The following is a 16,801-nucleotide window of genomic DNA, read 5'->3' as shown; positions in this document are numbered from 1 at the left end:
TAATTCAGGGTCGTGAAGGTACAACATAAGATGGTCTGTATTTTGACATAACTGTGAGAACTGGGTAAGGACAGCTTTCACCCAGTAGACCCTTAAGGCTTTTTTGTTTTGTTTTGTTTTTCGAGACAGGGTCTCTCTGTGTTAGCCTTGGCTGTCCTGGACTCGCTTTGTAGGCCAGGCTGGCCTCGAACTCACAGCGATCCACCTGCCTCTGCCTCCTGAGTGCTGGGATTAAAGGCGTGCGCCACCACGCTCAGCCAACCTTTATGTTTTTATGCATGATTGGAAACGCCTGTAATACAAAGAAACACACTAAATAAACAAATAACAAAACGTAAACTTCCCCAGCCACAAAGAACCCAGAAACAGCCAACCTTGGGCAATCCTGCAGTATTTCACAGCACTCTTGGTGTAGCAAAAACCCCTCAGAGGCGGGGACTCAGAAGGGGCACTCCAGAGTCAGGTCTGCCCCAAGGCCTTAGGTCAGTGCTAAGGTTTGCAGAGGCTGCAAATGGGGACAGACCCAGGACCTGCGAGTGCCCTACCGCTAAGCTGTACCCAGTGCTAAAGTTGACTGTCATTTGAGCCCCCAGCACACGCTCTGTGCAGGGGTTTAACCTCACAGCCTGATGTCAACAGAAGGCAAAACCAAAATCCGGATGGTATTTAGAGGCATGGAGGTGACTGATTAGGCTTAGATACGGTCATCAGAGCGAAGCCACCACTGTTGAATCCTGGGTGGCCTCAGAAGAATGCAGCCAGGAGACCAGCGACGCAGACAGACCCAGGTGCTCCCTATCCCTGCCCCCCTGTGACGTGCTGCAATTAGCTTGGAACTCTGCCTGCAGGATGACATCACCAGAAAAGGCTCCTAGACTTTGTACCTCTAGACCAACAAAGCCAAACTCAAACTCTTCCTTACGTTAGCCTGCCTCGGGTGTTTGGTTATAGTGATGAAGAGCGGCCTGACACAGTCTCCAGACATTTCTGGACCCAGTTCCTTGGCTATGAAATGGAGGTATGACCACGTAGTTGCTCATCAGGCTCCTCCCTACCCACTCTCAAGACTCCCCCCACCCCCCAACCATGGAGAGCCAATATGCCTGAATTAATTACCTCACGATGGTCTTGAAGGCCCTGCCTCTTTCCTACTATAGAGAACAAGCGTGCAGGCCGGCTCTCCACCAAATAAACAGGAAATCTGAGCTGAGTGGAAAAGACATTCCTGAAGATATCGGAACAAATAGCTTGGCAGAGAATCAAAGACCCAAGACCTGGGGTGGGCATGGGGTCAAACAGTGGAGCCCAGCATCTGAGCTGCCTTATGCCAGCAGGTGAGTCCTGTCACTGCAAAAAGCAACTGGGAGGGGCTAAGGGCCAGGCAGAGTTTAACAACGCCAAAACTACCAGAATTAAACCTGTGGCTCAGAAGAGCAGTGAGTGGTGCACACACAGGCTTGCCCTTACAAGGAATAGCACGCAAATCGCCTCATCTGCTTCTGATTAAGTAAAAATGACTAGGGAGTTTCGGGCTCTTGGCCTGAGGGCCCTTCAGAGGTCAAGATAAATGGGAAGATGAGAATTGGAGGGACACAGGAAGACAGACAGACAGACAGACAGACAGACAGACAGACAGACACCCGCGCTGGCTTTTCAGTTAAGTTTTAACAATGAAGTCGTGGCTTCTGATCTGGCAAATAAAAATAGTAATACGAAGAAGAATTCTAGAAGGTGGAAAGATGTAACAGAAGGCTTTAAAATGATGTCCAAAGTGGGAAGGTGTTAACTGAAAAAATAATAAGTATGGGAGGGCTGGAGAGATGGCTTGGCAGGCAAAGTGCTTGATCTGAGTTTGGATTCTCAGAACCCACATTAAAAAAAAAAAGCCAGATGTGGTGGCAAACATCTGGAACCCCAAGGCTTGGGAAGAGGAAACAAGAGGACCCCTGGGGCCTGCTTAGCCAGCCAGTCTAGCTGAAGCACCAAGCTCCAGTTGCAGTAAGGGACTGGGACATAATTGAGAAAGACATCTCATATTCTCTGGCCATCATAGGCACACATCACAAGCACGCACATCTGTACACATGTGCACACACATAATAAACTCTGACACTGCAGTGCTGGAGTTATTTATCCATTTTCAGGATATCTAGTGCTAAAATAATGGGGGGGGGAACCCAATAATAAAGGTCTGTAGAGATAGCTCAGCAGTTAAGAGAACTGGTTGCTCTTCCAGAGGATCCAGGTTCAATTCCCAGCACCCACCTGGTGGCTCACAACTAAGTGTAATTCCAGTCCCAAGGGAACCCCCTCTTCTGGCCCCCATGAGCACCAGGGCCATATGTAGTACATAGATACACATGTAGGCAAAACATTCTTTCACACAAAACCAAGTAAATAAAACTAAGCAAAGAAGCCAGCAACAAAACAACAAAAAGTAGAGGCAGGAAAAGTATTGCAAAGTCAAAGCCACCTTCAGACATTGTTTTTCTTGAGTCCAGGATGGCCTGAGCTCAGAAGATCTGACTGGCCTCTGCCTCTAGGATTAAAGGTGTGTGCTACCACGCCCAGCTCACATTCGGGCATCTTGCTCATATAATCTGATGCTATGATTTGGATGTGGCATATTCTCCAAGGGCTCACAGTGCAGAGTCCTGGGTCCCAGCCCAGGATGCTGAATGGTAGAACGTTAGGAATGAGAGCTAGTGAGAGGTAATCAAGTCTCGGGTGTGACCTTTGGAAGACATTGCTGCTACTTAAGAACTGAGTTAACAGACTGGGTACATACCTCTAATCCCAGCACTGGGAGGCAGAGGCAAGCGGATCTTTGTGAGTTCAAGACCACCCTGGTCTACAAAGTAAGTCTCAAAAACAAAACAAAAGGAACTGAGTTAACCCTCAAGAAACCACCAAGCTATTGGAAAGAGCAAATATGGCCCTTGATTCCCTTTGCTTCATTTATGTCTGTATTTCTGTCTGTCTCTGTCATGCCATCAACATATTGTGAAGGAGCCAAGGGGCCCCTTACTAGAGGCTGAAAACACAAAGCCATTTAATCTTGGACTTTCAACCTCCAAACCATAAGAATAAGAAGATGCTGCTGCTGCTGCTGCTGCTTCTCAGAACCACTGTCCCCTCTAAGATAAGCAGCAAAACTGTCAAAAATCTAAGACAAAAACAACGAAACTACACCCCAAATATTGAGAGTAACAAGATAAAAATATTCACTGAAGCTGGGCGCGTGGTAGTGCATGTCTGTAATCCCAGCACTCAGGAGGCCTAAGCAGACAGATCTCTCAGAGTTCGAGGCCAGCCTGGTCTACAAAGTGAGTCCAGGACAGCCAAGGCTACACAGAGAAACCCTGTCTCGAACACAAAATAAGCAAACAAATAAAAGAGTGCATCCTTGGTGCAACAGGGACAATGGGGTGTTTAAAATACTAACAAAAACCAAACTAAAACAAAACAAAAAAGTCACTACAGACCTAGGATCCCCCATTCAGCAAAGTCATCAAACAAAATACTTTCCAGAAATCAAAAATCAATAAAATTCATCAATATCAGACTCACACCAAAGGAGAACACTAAGCTATATTCTTCAAGTGACATGTAACATTATCTAAGACAGGAGCTGGAGATATGAGAAAAATTAACAAAAGAAGGCACATGTAAGTGGGAAAGTTAGAATAAACTGACAATAATTATATATATATGTGTGTGTGTGTGTGTGTGTATGCATGCATGTATGTATGTATGTATGTATGTATGTTCTGTTGATGTTAAAATATACAAAAATTAAAATATCTGCCAATTATTCTTCAAGCTAGGGATTGGCAGAAAATGGAGTCAAATAAAACCCCGTAGGAAGTTCGTTCTATCCAGAAGTGGTGAAAGGACTTTTACATTAGATTTCAGTAAGTCAAGGTTACCTTAAGTCTCTAGAGGTCTCTTCTACCAGGGAATTAAGCTCTGTGCCATAAGGCGGTCACCGTATATACCCAGCTGGCCTCTCTCCTACACATCTAAAGGGTGCTAATCATGCGAGACCCTTTAGTGAACTAAGACAGCAGTCACCCTGCAGAAATCCTACTGAAATAACCACTGACAGAGAAATAAGCATATAACTAATATGTCGTTGACAGAGGGTAGCCAGGAGTGACAACCCCAGGGAATTGAGAACAGGAGGGGGGAACACAACACACAAACCAACAGAACGCAACAAAGACGGGACAATGTAAGCAGAGCGCTAACAGCAGGTGACAGAGCTCAACACGGGTAGATCAGCAATTACATAAAGCAGAGATTCTATCAGTGGGGTCTGAGAAGGTAGAACTCTCAGGCAGACAGGAGAACGGCTGTTGCCAAGGGCTGGAGCTGGAGTGAGGACTACAAAGACGAGGATCATCAAAGGAAACATAATTTCAGTAAACAGGAGATACAACATACTGCAGACCATGCACACCATTTTTATTAATAAGTAAACAAAAAGAAAAGAGTAGATTGTACTGACGTTCTTATTAAAAGACAAAGGTTGTTAAGGCAGAAAACAGCAACCCACAATTATACATTACTTAAAAATATTCCTGAAGGATAGAGAGAAGATGAAAGTGGACGGATGGAAAGCCACGCGCTGCCAACACTAATCAAAGGAACACCGAACACCAAAAGATGCTAAAGATGAAAAGGAACTCCTCACAGCAAGTCTCATCCAGGTCCAAATGTGCACACACCTAAAACATCATCTCAAAGCATACAGAAGCAATGACAGAAGTAGAAGAAGAAAAAAAAAATACAGCAGCAATCTTAGTGGGAGATTCCAAGGTGCTTAGCTCAGAACTGAGCAGAACAGGCAAACATTTTTACATCCTAGAAGCTAGCTCAGGGCCTTCACTAGGGGCCATTAAAATCTCCTGGCCCGCAACAAAGAGAGACCCACATCCTAGGCTCTCCCTAACGACCGCCATTTCAAGTATGAGGCTGTCACATACCCTCTGTGCACCTTAATACAAGTTTGATTTGAAAAATAAAAATTGTATCTCTCTGACAACTGGAGAGAGGGATCAGTGGCTAAGAGCACTGGCTGCTCTTCCAGAGGACATGGATTCCATTCCCAGTACCCACCTGGCGGCTCACACTGCCCAAAACTACAGTTCCAGGAGTCTGGTGCTCTCATCTAGATGCCAAGGGTACTGCTTGCATGTGGTAAACAGACATAAGATATAAAACTATTTTTAAAATTTTTTTTCTGGTTTTTCAAGACAGGGTTTCTCTGTGTAGCCTTGGCTGTCCTGGATTTGCTTTGTAGACCAGGCTGCGTGGGCTACCACGCCTGGCAGATTATCTTAGATTTTATACTGCTGTGGGCATGGTGGCACACATCTTTAATCCCAGCATTGGGGGGAGGCAGAGGCAAGAGGATCTCTGTGAGTTCAAGGCCAGCCTGGTCTACATAAGGAGTTCCAGCACAGCCAGGACTACAACACAGTATCTCCCTGGATTACGTCAAGCATTCTACTGCTTCCCGTGGTGTCTTTAGAAGGAGAAGCACTCCAGCACTGGATGAGCTGGTGAACAGCCTCTCTCTCATACCTGAGGTGAAGCATCTGTCCCGGGAACTCGGGTGGACCGCCTGCGGGTAACGATGACCGACGGCTTGTGCTCAGCGGGGTACTGTTCGAGAGCCTTGTCGTCCTCATCGGCACTTCCCCCTTGGGCCACCTCGGTTGGACCCACAGTCCTCACAGGAACAGACACAGGGATGATGAGAGGTGCCATCCCACTCTCCTCCCGAGCTCGCTTGGCAGCTAAGGCAGGCTCGGAAAACTCCACCCCGCACTTGGTAGTTGAGGCTAACACGCTTTTCCGCTTCTCCTCGGAGCCATTGGCATCCTGGATAAAGAGGGAGGTTGAGGGAATGGCAGTGAGGTTCACAGAAAAGGAGTCCACCTGCCTGATCTAGGACGCCTATGACCCCCTCAATCTAGCAACTCAACCACCCACGAGGGTCGTTCTTCGACAGCCTGGCCTTTCCTGGACCACCCCTCTTCCTTGCGTTTCAGATATTCTCCACAGCCTCCCGCGAGCCTGGTTGTGCCACCTGGCCTAAGGCGGTAGATTCTAGATGGTTACTTGAGTCCCCGGGAGGCCTGCAGATGTTTTGTTCTGTTTTGTTTGTCTTTTGAGACTGGGTTTCTCTAGTTATCCTGGCCGTCCTGGACTCGCTTTGGCGATCCGCCCAAGTGCTGGGATTAAAGGCTTGCGCCACCAAGCCTGGCTCCTTGCAGATGGGTTTGATCTAGCCTATAGGATGTGGTGGTAACAAAGCATCTCGCTGCGGCAAGATGAAGGGAGGTCTTTGCAGCTACTTCCTCGTGGGTATCTGACTGGAGTGAAGATCTAAAATGTGTCAGCCTGGACACAGAGGCTAGAGTGACTGCAACCAGTAAGGGAGGAAAGAGTAGAAGCATTTATCCTGACTACATGGCTCAGCTTCTTCACTGAGACCTGCGACAGGTGACATACACTTGATATTGGGTTTGAGGAGAAGTTACTTCTGAGCACGTATAAAAATAAAATTAAAAGCCGGGCGGTGGTGGCGCACGCCTTTAATCCCAGCACTCGGGAGGCAGAGACAGGAGGATCGCTGTGAGTTCGAGGCCAGCCTGGTCTACAAAGTGAGTCCAGGATGGCCAAGGCTACACAGAGAAACCCTGTCTCGAAAAACCAAAAAATAAAAAAAAATTAAAAAAATAAAATTAAAAACCCAGAATTAACAAAAGTGCTCAAATTCTGTTTGGTTTTCCTCCATTTCTTTTTCTTTACGCCGGGCGTGGTGACGCACGCCTTTAATCCCAGCACTCAGGAGGCAGAGGCAGGTGGATCGCTCTGAGTTCGAGGCCAGCCTGTCTTACAAAAGCGAGTCCAGGACAGCCAGGATCGTTACACAGAGAAACCCGTCTTGAAAAACCTAAAAAAAAAAAAAACTTTAAAGGATGGCGCATGCCATTAATCTCAGCACTCGGGAGGCAGAGGCAGGTGGATCACTGTGAGTTTGAAGCCAGCCTGGTCTACAAAGTGAGTCAAGGACAGCAAAGGCTACAAAGAGAAACCCTATCTCAAAAACAAAACAAAGCAAAGCAAAAACAAACCAACCAACCTATGTTAGGCCACTGCTAATGCACTTTGGCACGCACCATCTCTGTGTAACCAGAAGCATATTCTTGAATATTAAAATGCTGGCTCTAAGCTCCCCTGACTCCCTGTCCTCAAGTTCCACACGAAGCTAACAAAAACTTTCCTATCCACCAAACTCCGTGGGTAGAAACCTCAGTAGCCCTGCAGGCCCTGGGTACCTCAGGCAGGGGTTTTCTGAATGAACAACTTTTCATTTCCTTTAAATAGTTGGGGAAAAAAAAACAAACAAAAATAAAACCCTGCCCCATAAGCAGAACATCCTTCGTTATTTCCTACCCACCCCCTCCCCACACCAGACGCAGCCCTCCTTCTCACCTGAAGTGAAGCCAGCTCTACCGCCTTCTGGGCTAGGGTCAGCAGATTCGCCTCCTGGGACGCCCTGCGTCTCCGTCGTGTGCTCTGAATCACGCCCCCTCGTATCATCTGTCCACAGTCTCCTAGGCCCCCCGCTCTCACGACCTCCTCGTTACCCATGGCGGGTGCCTCCCGCTCCCGACCATTGGGTGCCAGTCTCTCCCCGTCAGCCAACAGCTGTGACTCCCTCAGTTCTAACGGGAACCCCAAGGCTTCAGGATGGGGCTGCCCCAGGGCGCCCGGCGGTGGCTGCTGCAGAGGCCAGTGGTGAAGGAACAGGCTGCCGGTGGGCTCCTGCCCAGGCTGGGTGCCAGCTCCATCGAGGGGGTTGGAAGGCAGAATCCCCTCCTTGGAGAGACGGCGGGAGCGACGCGGGAAGGCCATCGGGGGCTGAGGTAGCACAGGCTGCGTGGCAGAGTCCTGCAGGAGGGCCTTGCGCAGTTCTGGGTTCATGTCTGGGTTGTGGGGAAACGGATAAGGGGCCATGCCGTGGTGAGCCAAGTGGGCCTGTCCCAGTGACCCACCCGGCGCCAGGCCAAAGTCCTGGGGCTGCTGCGAAGGCGGCTGATGCATGGGGTAGAAGTTCTCAAATAGCTGCATCTGGGGCAGGGCTGCCGGTTGCTGCTGCTGTTGCTGCTGCTGCGGTTGCTTCTGAGGCGGGAAGGAGGTCGTGGGGTTAGGGGGTTGGGGGCCCTGCCGGAAGACCTGGCGGTTTACCTGATGGCCAAATGCCAGCTGGAAGGGTTGCAAGGGCAGTGTCTGGTTTGGGGGTTTCTTGGCTGCATGAAAGGAGTTCAAGGGTGCTTGGGGCCTTCCTACCTCCAGCTGCATGGCATTTCCATAGTGGTCCAGCTGTGGCCCCCCAGGTTTGCTCCCCTTCAGTGCCTCAGGGTGGTTATAGTAGGGAGGGACGCCCACACCTGGATGAGGGTTCCCTTTAGGTCCACTGTAGAGGGACAGGCGGTTCCATGTGGAGTGGGGCGGGGGCTGGCCGGGTTGTTGCTGCCAGCCACTGTCACTGATGCCTCCACCCCCTCCTCGCTCCAGGCCCCGCCCTGGAGCCATCACAGCGTTGGGCCACTTGACTGAGCTTACTTGGGCCTGCTGGGACAACATGGCTGCCGTGGTTCTCTCAGGTCCATATACCACATTGTTCAACAGAGCCAGGCTATTGGGAGGCGGGGCCAGCTCCACAGGCTGCGTGGTGGAGGCAACCCCTGCTGGACCTTCGTGGGCCCCGTACTGTTCCTCCTTCACTCTGAGGGACTGTGGTGCAGCCTGCAGGGGCGGTGGCTGTTCCTTGGCAACTGGTTCCTGATCCCCAAAAGGGCAACGCTTGCGCTTATTCTGAGCCTTGGGCTGGGCCTGGAGGTTCATGGTGTGGCCAACTAAGCCCTGGCAACGAGGCGGTCCTTTAGCGGCTGCCCATCCCTTGGGAGAAGGTCCTGCTGGAAGCCTGGCCCCAGTCCAGTAGCCAGTGAGGGCCGAAGGGGGACAGAGGAAAACGCAGGAGACCTCAAGCAGGAGCCAAGAAACGTCCGCTGGTCCTTCCTCGTCTGGAGAGGCTCTTGAACTCAGCTACACTTCCTCAGTCATGATGCTGCACCAGGTCCCGGAGCCTGCAGAGGAAAAAACAGTGACAGTTATTCAGCCACAGGATCCCTAGATATGAGCACCAGCGTCCCCCTGCCTCAAGTCACAGAAGAGCACTGTACATGGGGACAGCTGCCAGGAAGGCAGCAGATCAGCAGCCTCCTCAGGTGTCCCGCACTCTCCCGCTGTCCCAGCGCCTCCTGGCTGGGCTCCACATCTGCTGCAATTGATTGTATAATTTGTGCCGTGTAAGAAGACACAGGCTGAGGGGGCCAAGTGGGGTTGACATGTAGCTTAAGCCCCAAGGTAACCTGGGAAAAGGGGAGACAAAGGCTAAACAACCTTGCCCTATTAAACTAGGTTCCCTATTAAACTAGGTTCTGGCTCTGTGCAGCCTAGGTCTGGTCCCCCTTCCACGGCTGTCTATACAACAGCCAGAAGACTTTTTTTCCAGGCCACTGCCTGCTCCATATTTGAAGCAGAGGAAGTTACGGGACAGGGACCATTACCAACATGGCCACCCATCACACTAGGCTCTTGCAAAGCCCAGGGCCCAGAGAGCTAGGCTTGCAAGCCTTTTATGCTGAGGCATGTAGGTGAGGCCCCACCCCTGGGAAGAGCTGCTGGGTGGGGCTCTGGCTGCCACAGTCTTTCTCAAACTAGCACAGAACCTGTTTTGCAACCCGGGCTGGATGGGGCCCAATTTAGTCTAGTAGCCGGTCAGCAGCTGCCGAGGCTGCCACCTCCTTCCCCTCCACGGCTAGAGAGTGCCTGGCTAGGGCAGGGTCTAAGCCCAAGTACAAAGGGACCCCAAGACTTCCTGCGATGTAAAGTGTTCAGTTTTCCCACTTTACCATAATTTGCGGGTGGGGTGGGGTTTGTGGGGTAGAAGCCCTATACATGCTAAGCACACGTACAGCGAGCCAGGTTCCCCACCCGCCTCCAGCTTCACGTTTGATGATTATTGTTGCTACACAACACACTCCAGGCCTCTATTTTAAAACATGCAGAGCTGCTTGCTTTATCATTACTTTTTTTTTTTTTGGTTCTTTCTGCAGATCAAACTGTTTACTTGTTTAGTTTGTTTATTTTTCTCTCTGAGAAGTTGACAGGAGGAGGTATATAGCCCACCTCTTCCTAGGGAGTAGGAAGGCTAGAGGTGGGCAGAGATGAAATCCACAGGTGCCGGTAAGTAAGCCCAGACATTGGATGCAATAGAGATTATCACGGCAGGTGGGGCAGTTCCCAGAAAAGCAGCCTAGGACAGACCAGGCGTCACAAGCCCAGCCCACAAGAAGCCCTGCCTACACCTAGCCCCAGCTCCCCTCCCTGACACACCGTGCTATCACTGCTCTGCACGTTTCCGCAGCTCCAGCCCTGGCTCCCGGCCTGGCCGGCCTGCCAGCCTGACTCACTGGAGGCCCCCTCCCGCTCTTCACTTTCACCCAGCACCCAGAAGGGGAGTAACTTCCTCCTCCATTTCCTTCCTCAGCTCCTGGGCCGGTAGACAGCTCTACGAAGGAGAGGCCCTAGCCTGTGTGTTCCTTTTGTTTTCATTTGTGGACATTGCAGCGACAGAGGGACAGAGGGACGGAGGGCACCGAATCACCCTAGCACCAGCAGGAAGAAGAGGATTTTGACAAGAGCTCAGGGCCAGGGAACCTTTTTGAACAAATCTTTCTCTTGCTTTTTAAACCCCTGCCCCCTTTCCTTGGGCAGCCAGACCAATTCACAACAGAGAAGCGAAAGCCAGAGATGGAAAATCCCCCTGTGGCCTCCATGAAGCTGAAGGGCACCCAAGCCCGGCAAGACTAGAAATGCGAGTGTGTCTGCAGCAAGGCAGAGAAAGGACAGCCATGTGAGAGGGGAGGAGACAGGACAGAGGGAAGCCCAGCGGGCCACGCGCCTCCTGGGAGCTGTAACTCAGGGATGCTCACATACACTTGTGCCTGGACCCTGGGAGCCACAAGCATGGGATTTGGGCCCCCACCCACCCACCCCCAGAACAGGGGAAGGCCCACGTGGCAGGCAGGCATGGGTGCGTGTGCAGACATTTTCCTGTCAAAGGGGGGCCTAGGCAGGGGAATGGCTATCCAGTGTCTGGTTTGGGGGATTGGGGGATGTGAGGCGGAGTCTGGGAAGGGAGCTCCAGGCTAAGGGTGTGTGGGGTGGCAGGAGAGATGTAAGTCAGAGGCTGGGCTCAGCTGTTCTGCTCCCCAGCCTGCACACCAGGGAGAACCCGTCACTCAGCATACTACAATGGGACTTACTTAGAACCAGAGGCTGGTTCAGGGAAAGGCGGAATCTCCCCATAAGCCTCTTGCTGCAGAGATCTCCACAACTATGCCCTTCCTGCCAGGCAAGCAGAGCACAAACACGCAGGCCTAAGAGAAGAGGAAGTGGGAAGGCCCACCTAGGCAGCCAAGCTCTAAGTAGCCCTTACAGTGACAACATAGCCAGTTGGTCTCTGCCAGGGGGAGGGAGGAGGTCTAAAGCACTTTGTGTTTTTTTTTAAAATCCCTATATCAAGCACTGATACTTCAACTCCCATTTTGTAGGTAAGCTAGGTAAGACTTACAGGAACAAGGTAATTTGCCTATGGTCATACACAATGATGTCACCAGGACTCGAAGCTAGGCATGTCTGCCTGTCCATCTCTCCTCTCTCTCTCCCTCTCTCTCTCTCTCTCTCTCTCTCTCTCTCTCTCTCTCTCTCTCCCCCCACACCACTTGATTTTAGGCCCCACGCTCACCTTTACTTAGGCTCAGGCCAAGGGCTTGCTGGAAACAGACAGCTCTTCACTAGCTATGGCTAGTCCCCTCCTACTACTGTTTGAGCTTTGGGGGGTAACCCTCTCTCATTCTCCCCAACTATAACTGAGACCCTCCTTTTTTTTTCTTTTTCTTTCTTTCTTTTTTTTTCCCCCTTCAAGATAGCCCTGGTTGTCCTGGACTCACTCTGTAGACCAGGCTGGCCTTGAGCTCACAGAGATCCACCTGCCTCTGCCTCTGCCTCCTGAGTGCTGGGATGAAATGCGTGCACCGCCACCACGCAGCCGAGACCCTCTATCTTAACAGAGAAGCAAGGAAAGGGCCTTACCACACAGAGACAGGAGGTATAAGGTCCAGCCACAGGAGCAGGGACACTTGTACTGGCTATGTTAACCCGCCCCATGCCTGGGCTCTCCACCCCTGGCACTCGTACTGGTTATGCTGGCCCGCACATGCCTGGGCTCTCTACCCCTGGCACTTGTACTGGCTATGTTGGCCGCCCATGCCTGGGCTCTCTACCCCTGCCACTTGTGGCTCTGCTTCAGTTGTGGTTGCTATGGTGGGGGTTCTCAGCTCTCAGAGGACACTGACGCCTCCCACCCTTGCAGGACTGAGCCACTTCCTCTCATTTTTCCTGTCCCACCCTCACTCTCCTCAGCCCCTCAGGCGTCAGCCTGACCTTCCTTGCAGTGAGGAAGAAGGAAGCCACCTTCTCCAAAGACTGCCAGCTAACGGGCCAAATCCCCGAGGTTCCATCAGAGGGTGTAGGGAGGAACCTCTGCAGGCAGGTCACCCCCGGGACCAGCAGCAGCAGGGCCTCTGACAACGGATACAAGAACATGACAGAAGGAAACCCACAGCCACCGTGGGGCCCCAGACCCTGCAACCACTCTGTCGGTCTATGTGACTGACTGTCACGCTCCCTTCTGTGGTGCCTTCCTCTGCGAACGTCTTTGATGCAACCAATCTCTGACCAAGGAGCCACAGATCTACCTAGGCTGAACAAAATCAGCATAGTCATCAGTGGGCCCGGGACCAGTGAGGGTCTCAAAAAAATCCATGGTGGAAATGATTCTCTCCACAGAAAGGAAAAAAAAAAAAAGCAGGCTGCACCAAGAAAAGGAAAGTAGTGCTGAACCCACATATGGGTTTCATTGACACATGAGAAGGTTCTAGAATGCCTCTGGGTGTACTTTGTGCTGATTGTCATTATATTCTAAATGGATGACAGCTCTTTGAGTGACATAGCAGCCCACTTGCAGTCCCAACTCTGGCTGGCCCATCCAGGAGAAGAAACCCACGGGGTCCTTCAACGCAGGGAGGAGGACCAGTTATGGCCCCAATTGGGCCACTTACCAGCCACCTGGGCCATTCAATTTGTTCGTCTGAGACACAAGATTGCTGTGAGTCGGAGACTAAGGAGGAGGTGCCCAGCTTGGTTCCAGGGTCACAGTGGCTCAACTCTGAAGGCAGGAACCAGCCTGAAAGCCCTGCTGGCCCTCAGAGGGCTAAACGATCCTACTCCAAACTATGTATTTACTAGGTAGCTCAGGCAAGCCTTGAACTCTAGACCCTGTCACCGTAACCAGCTGAGTACTGACATTACAGATATGTGCCCGCCACTCCCAGGTATAGCTCAAGGAAGCAGGGTAATCAGAGCTTGGGGGTCCCCTACCCAAGAGTAAATGAAACACAACAGGGTACCCTACAGGACCCTAACCTCCAAGCAAGTCATGTCTCTGAGCACTGAGGAGACCCCCTTGGGACGAAGTCTGAACCACCCACCCTGCCCAAAAGTCCCCACAGCCTCTGGCTCCTGGTGCCTCTCTTTAGCACCTCATGCATGAAGAACATGGTCAGGCCCCATCACGCCACCTGCCCACTGTGCCTCTCTAGGGCTCTGACTAGGCTGCGCCTTTTGTCTTCCCACCCTTTGCATTTGGCCCCCCACCCTTTCATCCTTTAGCTAGGGCTTCCTCGAGGAAACTCTCTGACCCCAAGACTGGAAGAGAGATTACACCGTGAGCTTTATCCTGTCGCCTGACCCCACCACACCCCCCGTGTGCAGCACACTAACAACCCCCAAGTGCCTGGTTTCCTCATCTCTGCTGCAAACCCTTGTGGCTAGACCCTTGATCTGGAACTGCCTGCTCCTAAGATCTGCACTTCAGAACTTACCCTAGCAGGCGTGCAAACAGGCAGGTACCCAGCCTGGGCTCCTCCCTGCCTAGTCCTGAGGCCAGTTTATCTCCCAGATAGACAGCAGAGCTCCTCAAGCTGCTGAGGCCATATAAAGCGCCCGCGTTTGCTCTCCTTGACAACACACACGGAGCTCGTGTCCTCTGCGACAAAGCTGAACACAAGTCCCTCTCCAGCGGCGGGCCCATGAGTCATTTGCTCCTGGACCATCCTTCACTGTCCCATACTGCATGTAAGCCACCTGGAAAAGTACCAGCTCTCCTGCCCCCAGGGCTTTTCACCCCTGCGTGGGCCATGACCAGGAACACAGGCCTTTAAGTCTGTTTAGCTCATGCCCTGACATGGTTGCACTGGGTCTTTTTTTTTTTAAGAGTTATTTATTTTATTTATTACATATGAGTGCTTTATCTGCAGAAGAGGGCACCAGATCTCACTGTAGATGTTTGTGAGTCACCATGTGGTTGTTGGGAATTGAACTCAGGACCTCTGGAAGAGCAGGCGGCGCTCTTAACCACTGAGCTATCTCTCCAGCCCTTGCACTGGGTCTTAAGACGCCAAGATGTGTCTAAAACATTAAAAGACCATACCAAGGGGGCCCAGCACGGCCTAGCTGGACCCCCAAGTCCAAGTTAAGTTTCTGAATGTCCCCTTCTCAGATAACTGAGGTCTCCGGCTGCAGCAAGGCTCAGTAAGTGTTCTAGAAATACCATCTTGGACCAGTGAGAGTTTTGAGGTCTTGGATAAACCTTCACTCTGGACACAAAGTAGCTGTCAATGAGCCATTTGTCCCCACTCCACTGCAACAAGGAGTTCCCACTCAGGCTGCAGGTCTGTCCAGACCACTGGATACAGAAGCGCTATTCTCAAGGGGTTTGCAAGCCAGTGAGAAAGAGGCTTTGATGCATAAGGCACAGACCTACCTGACACAGGGAGCAGGGGAGGGGGGGTGAGGGAGGGAGGGGGGGGAGAGAGAGAGAGTGAGAGAGGGGGGGCGGGGGAGAGAGAGCGAGCACAGAGCAGGCAGGAAGCCTATGACTGACCCATTCCCCAGACGTAACTTTAGCTCAGAGATGCAGAACCTAGGAGTCCCCACGATCTCAGCTACAAAGTTGGAAAGGCTCAGAAATTTGGCCAAGGTTCAAGCTGGATGGAGTATGGGCTTTGACAGCAAAAAGGCCAACGTGAAGTGCTTTGAAAGGCATGTGTGTGAGGGGAATCCTCAGCCCGATAAGATACTAGGGGCCCCAGCCTAGGCAACCACCTTAACTGTCTCCCCCTCCTATTGCACCACAAACACCAGTGAGATGTCTGTAGGGGACCAGGATAACCAGTTTCCTTTTATGGGGGGGAGGGGGGGAGCTCGTGCGGAGAGAAGTGCTGTTGAGGCAAAGCAGAAGGGCACGCACCCAAGCTTCACACAGCCCGGCTGGCCGCCGGCATACTAGCCAAGGGTCACCACCAATTATAGAAAACCCCTCCCAAAAGGACTCAAGGGATAAGAAAGCAAATGATGACATGGACAGTCTATGAGAGAAGATAAGGCTGGGCGGAAGATAAAGACGGCTCAGGAAAGTGCTTGCCACTCAAGTACAAAGTTCTCCGCTTCCATCTCCAGCATCTGTATCCAAAGCTGGACATGACAGGGCACCTATAACCCCAGTATGGGGAGGTGGCGACGGGAGGGTCCCTAGGGCTTCCTGGCCAGCCAGTCTGGCCAATTGCCAAGCTCCAAGTTCAATAAGAGATGTGACTCAGGGGTATGCGTGAATGAGCAAGACACCCGGCATCGACCTCTGACCTCCGCACTCACATGTGCACACACACCCTCAGCCCCAGAGCGAGAGACCGACAATGAGAGACACAAATAACCCTGCAGCCGTGTCCTCAGATGGCTGGAACTTGGGTGAGGGACTCTAGTCTGTTCCCTCACAACGCTCTCCGTGCCTTGTGATGTTCACGCCACCAGAATCTGCCCTCTTCTTCCCTTCTGGAAAGGTCCAGCTCCCTAGTAGGTCTAGGGCAGGGCTCTACTAGAGTCGGCCTGAGTGTCCCAGTGCCAACCTCGGCCCTGAGCCAAGGTACAGAGGAGGCCAGTCACAGGGGCCCTGCCTCTTCCCTCGCTGCACACACCCTGCTGCAGCTGTGCAGGTCTGCCTGGGCCCCTTCATCCATTCAACAGGCATTTGATGGCACTGGCTGCATGCCAGGCTCTAGGAAGACAGAAGACAAGGCATCGTCTTTATCCCGTGGAGCTTCTAGTGAAGTGGGCAGAGACAGACACAGAGACAGACACGAAACTATAATGCAGGGACGTGGTGGGGTGTGCCGGGGGGAGGGGTGCTAGAGATAAACACAGGAGGCAGGTGACCCCCAGGGAGCTAGTTCTCTCTTTGAGCCTCCACTGAAGTTGCCCCTTTTGCCTTTAAGTCCAGCCTCTATAGCTATAAACTGACACTGTGTCTCCAGCACATATTGTCGCCCTTACCGACTGGCTCATCACTACCCCTTAATGCTTCAGGAGGCTAGAAGCAGATGGAGAGACTGGTGGATGGCAGGGGAACTGGGTATCTGGTCTGATAATCTCCACTCACTGGTTCCTGCATTTGAGGAACTTAAAGGCATGGGAAAACACAGGAACCAAAGAAACACCCACATCACACGCATCTGCCACACAGAACAGTACCAGTACC

General features: G+C 51.7%; 1 protein-coding gene across 5 annotated transcripts in view; it reads right to left on the bottom strand.

Annotated features, from left to right (window-relative positions):
* Window positions 1-16,801, bottom strand: part of MIDEAS (mitotic deacetylase associated SANT domain protein) — a 72,871-nt gene that overhangs the window by 16,030 nt on the left and 40,040 nt on the right. For all 5 annotated transcript variants that reach the window (XM_084792066.1, XM_084792065.1, XM_084792064.1 and 2 more), the window contains 2 exons: window positions 7,510-9,167; window positions 5,590-5,889 (listed from right to left, as the gene is read on the bottom strand). In XM_084792066.1, the coding sequence (XP_084648192.1) occupies window positions 5,590-5,889; window positions 7,510-8,925 (1,716 nt within the window). In that variant the 5' untranslated portion in view covers window positions 8,926-9,167. The remainder of the gene's footprint in view (window positions 1-5,589; window positions 5,890-7,509; window positions 9,168-16,801) is intronic.

The sequence above is a fragment of the Acomys minous genome (genome assembly GCF_964271855.1).
Source record: "Acomys minous genome assembly, chromosome: 8".
In the NCBI taxonomy this organism is placed as follows: domain Eukaryota; kingdom Metazoa; phylum Chordata; class Mammalia; order Rodentia; family Muridae; genus Acomys; species Acomys minous.
The sequence above is the reverse complement of the archived record's forward strand: the minus strand, read 5'-3'. Positions and strand labels throughout refer to the sequence as shown.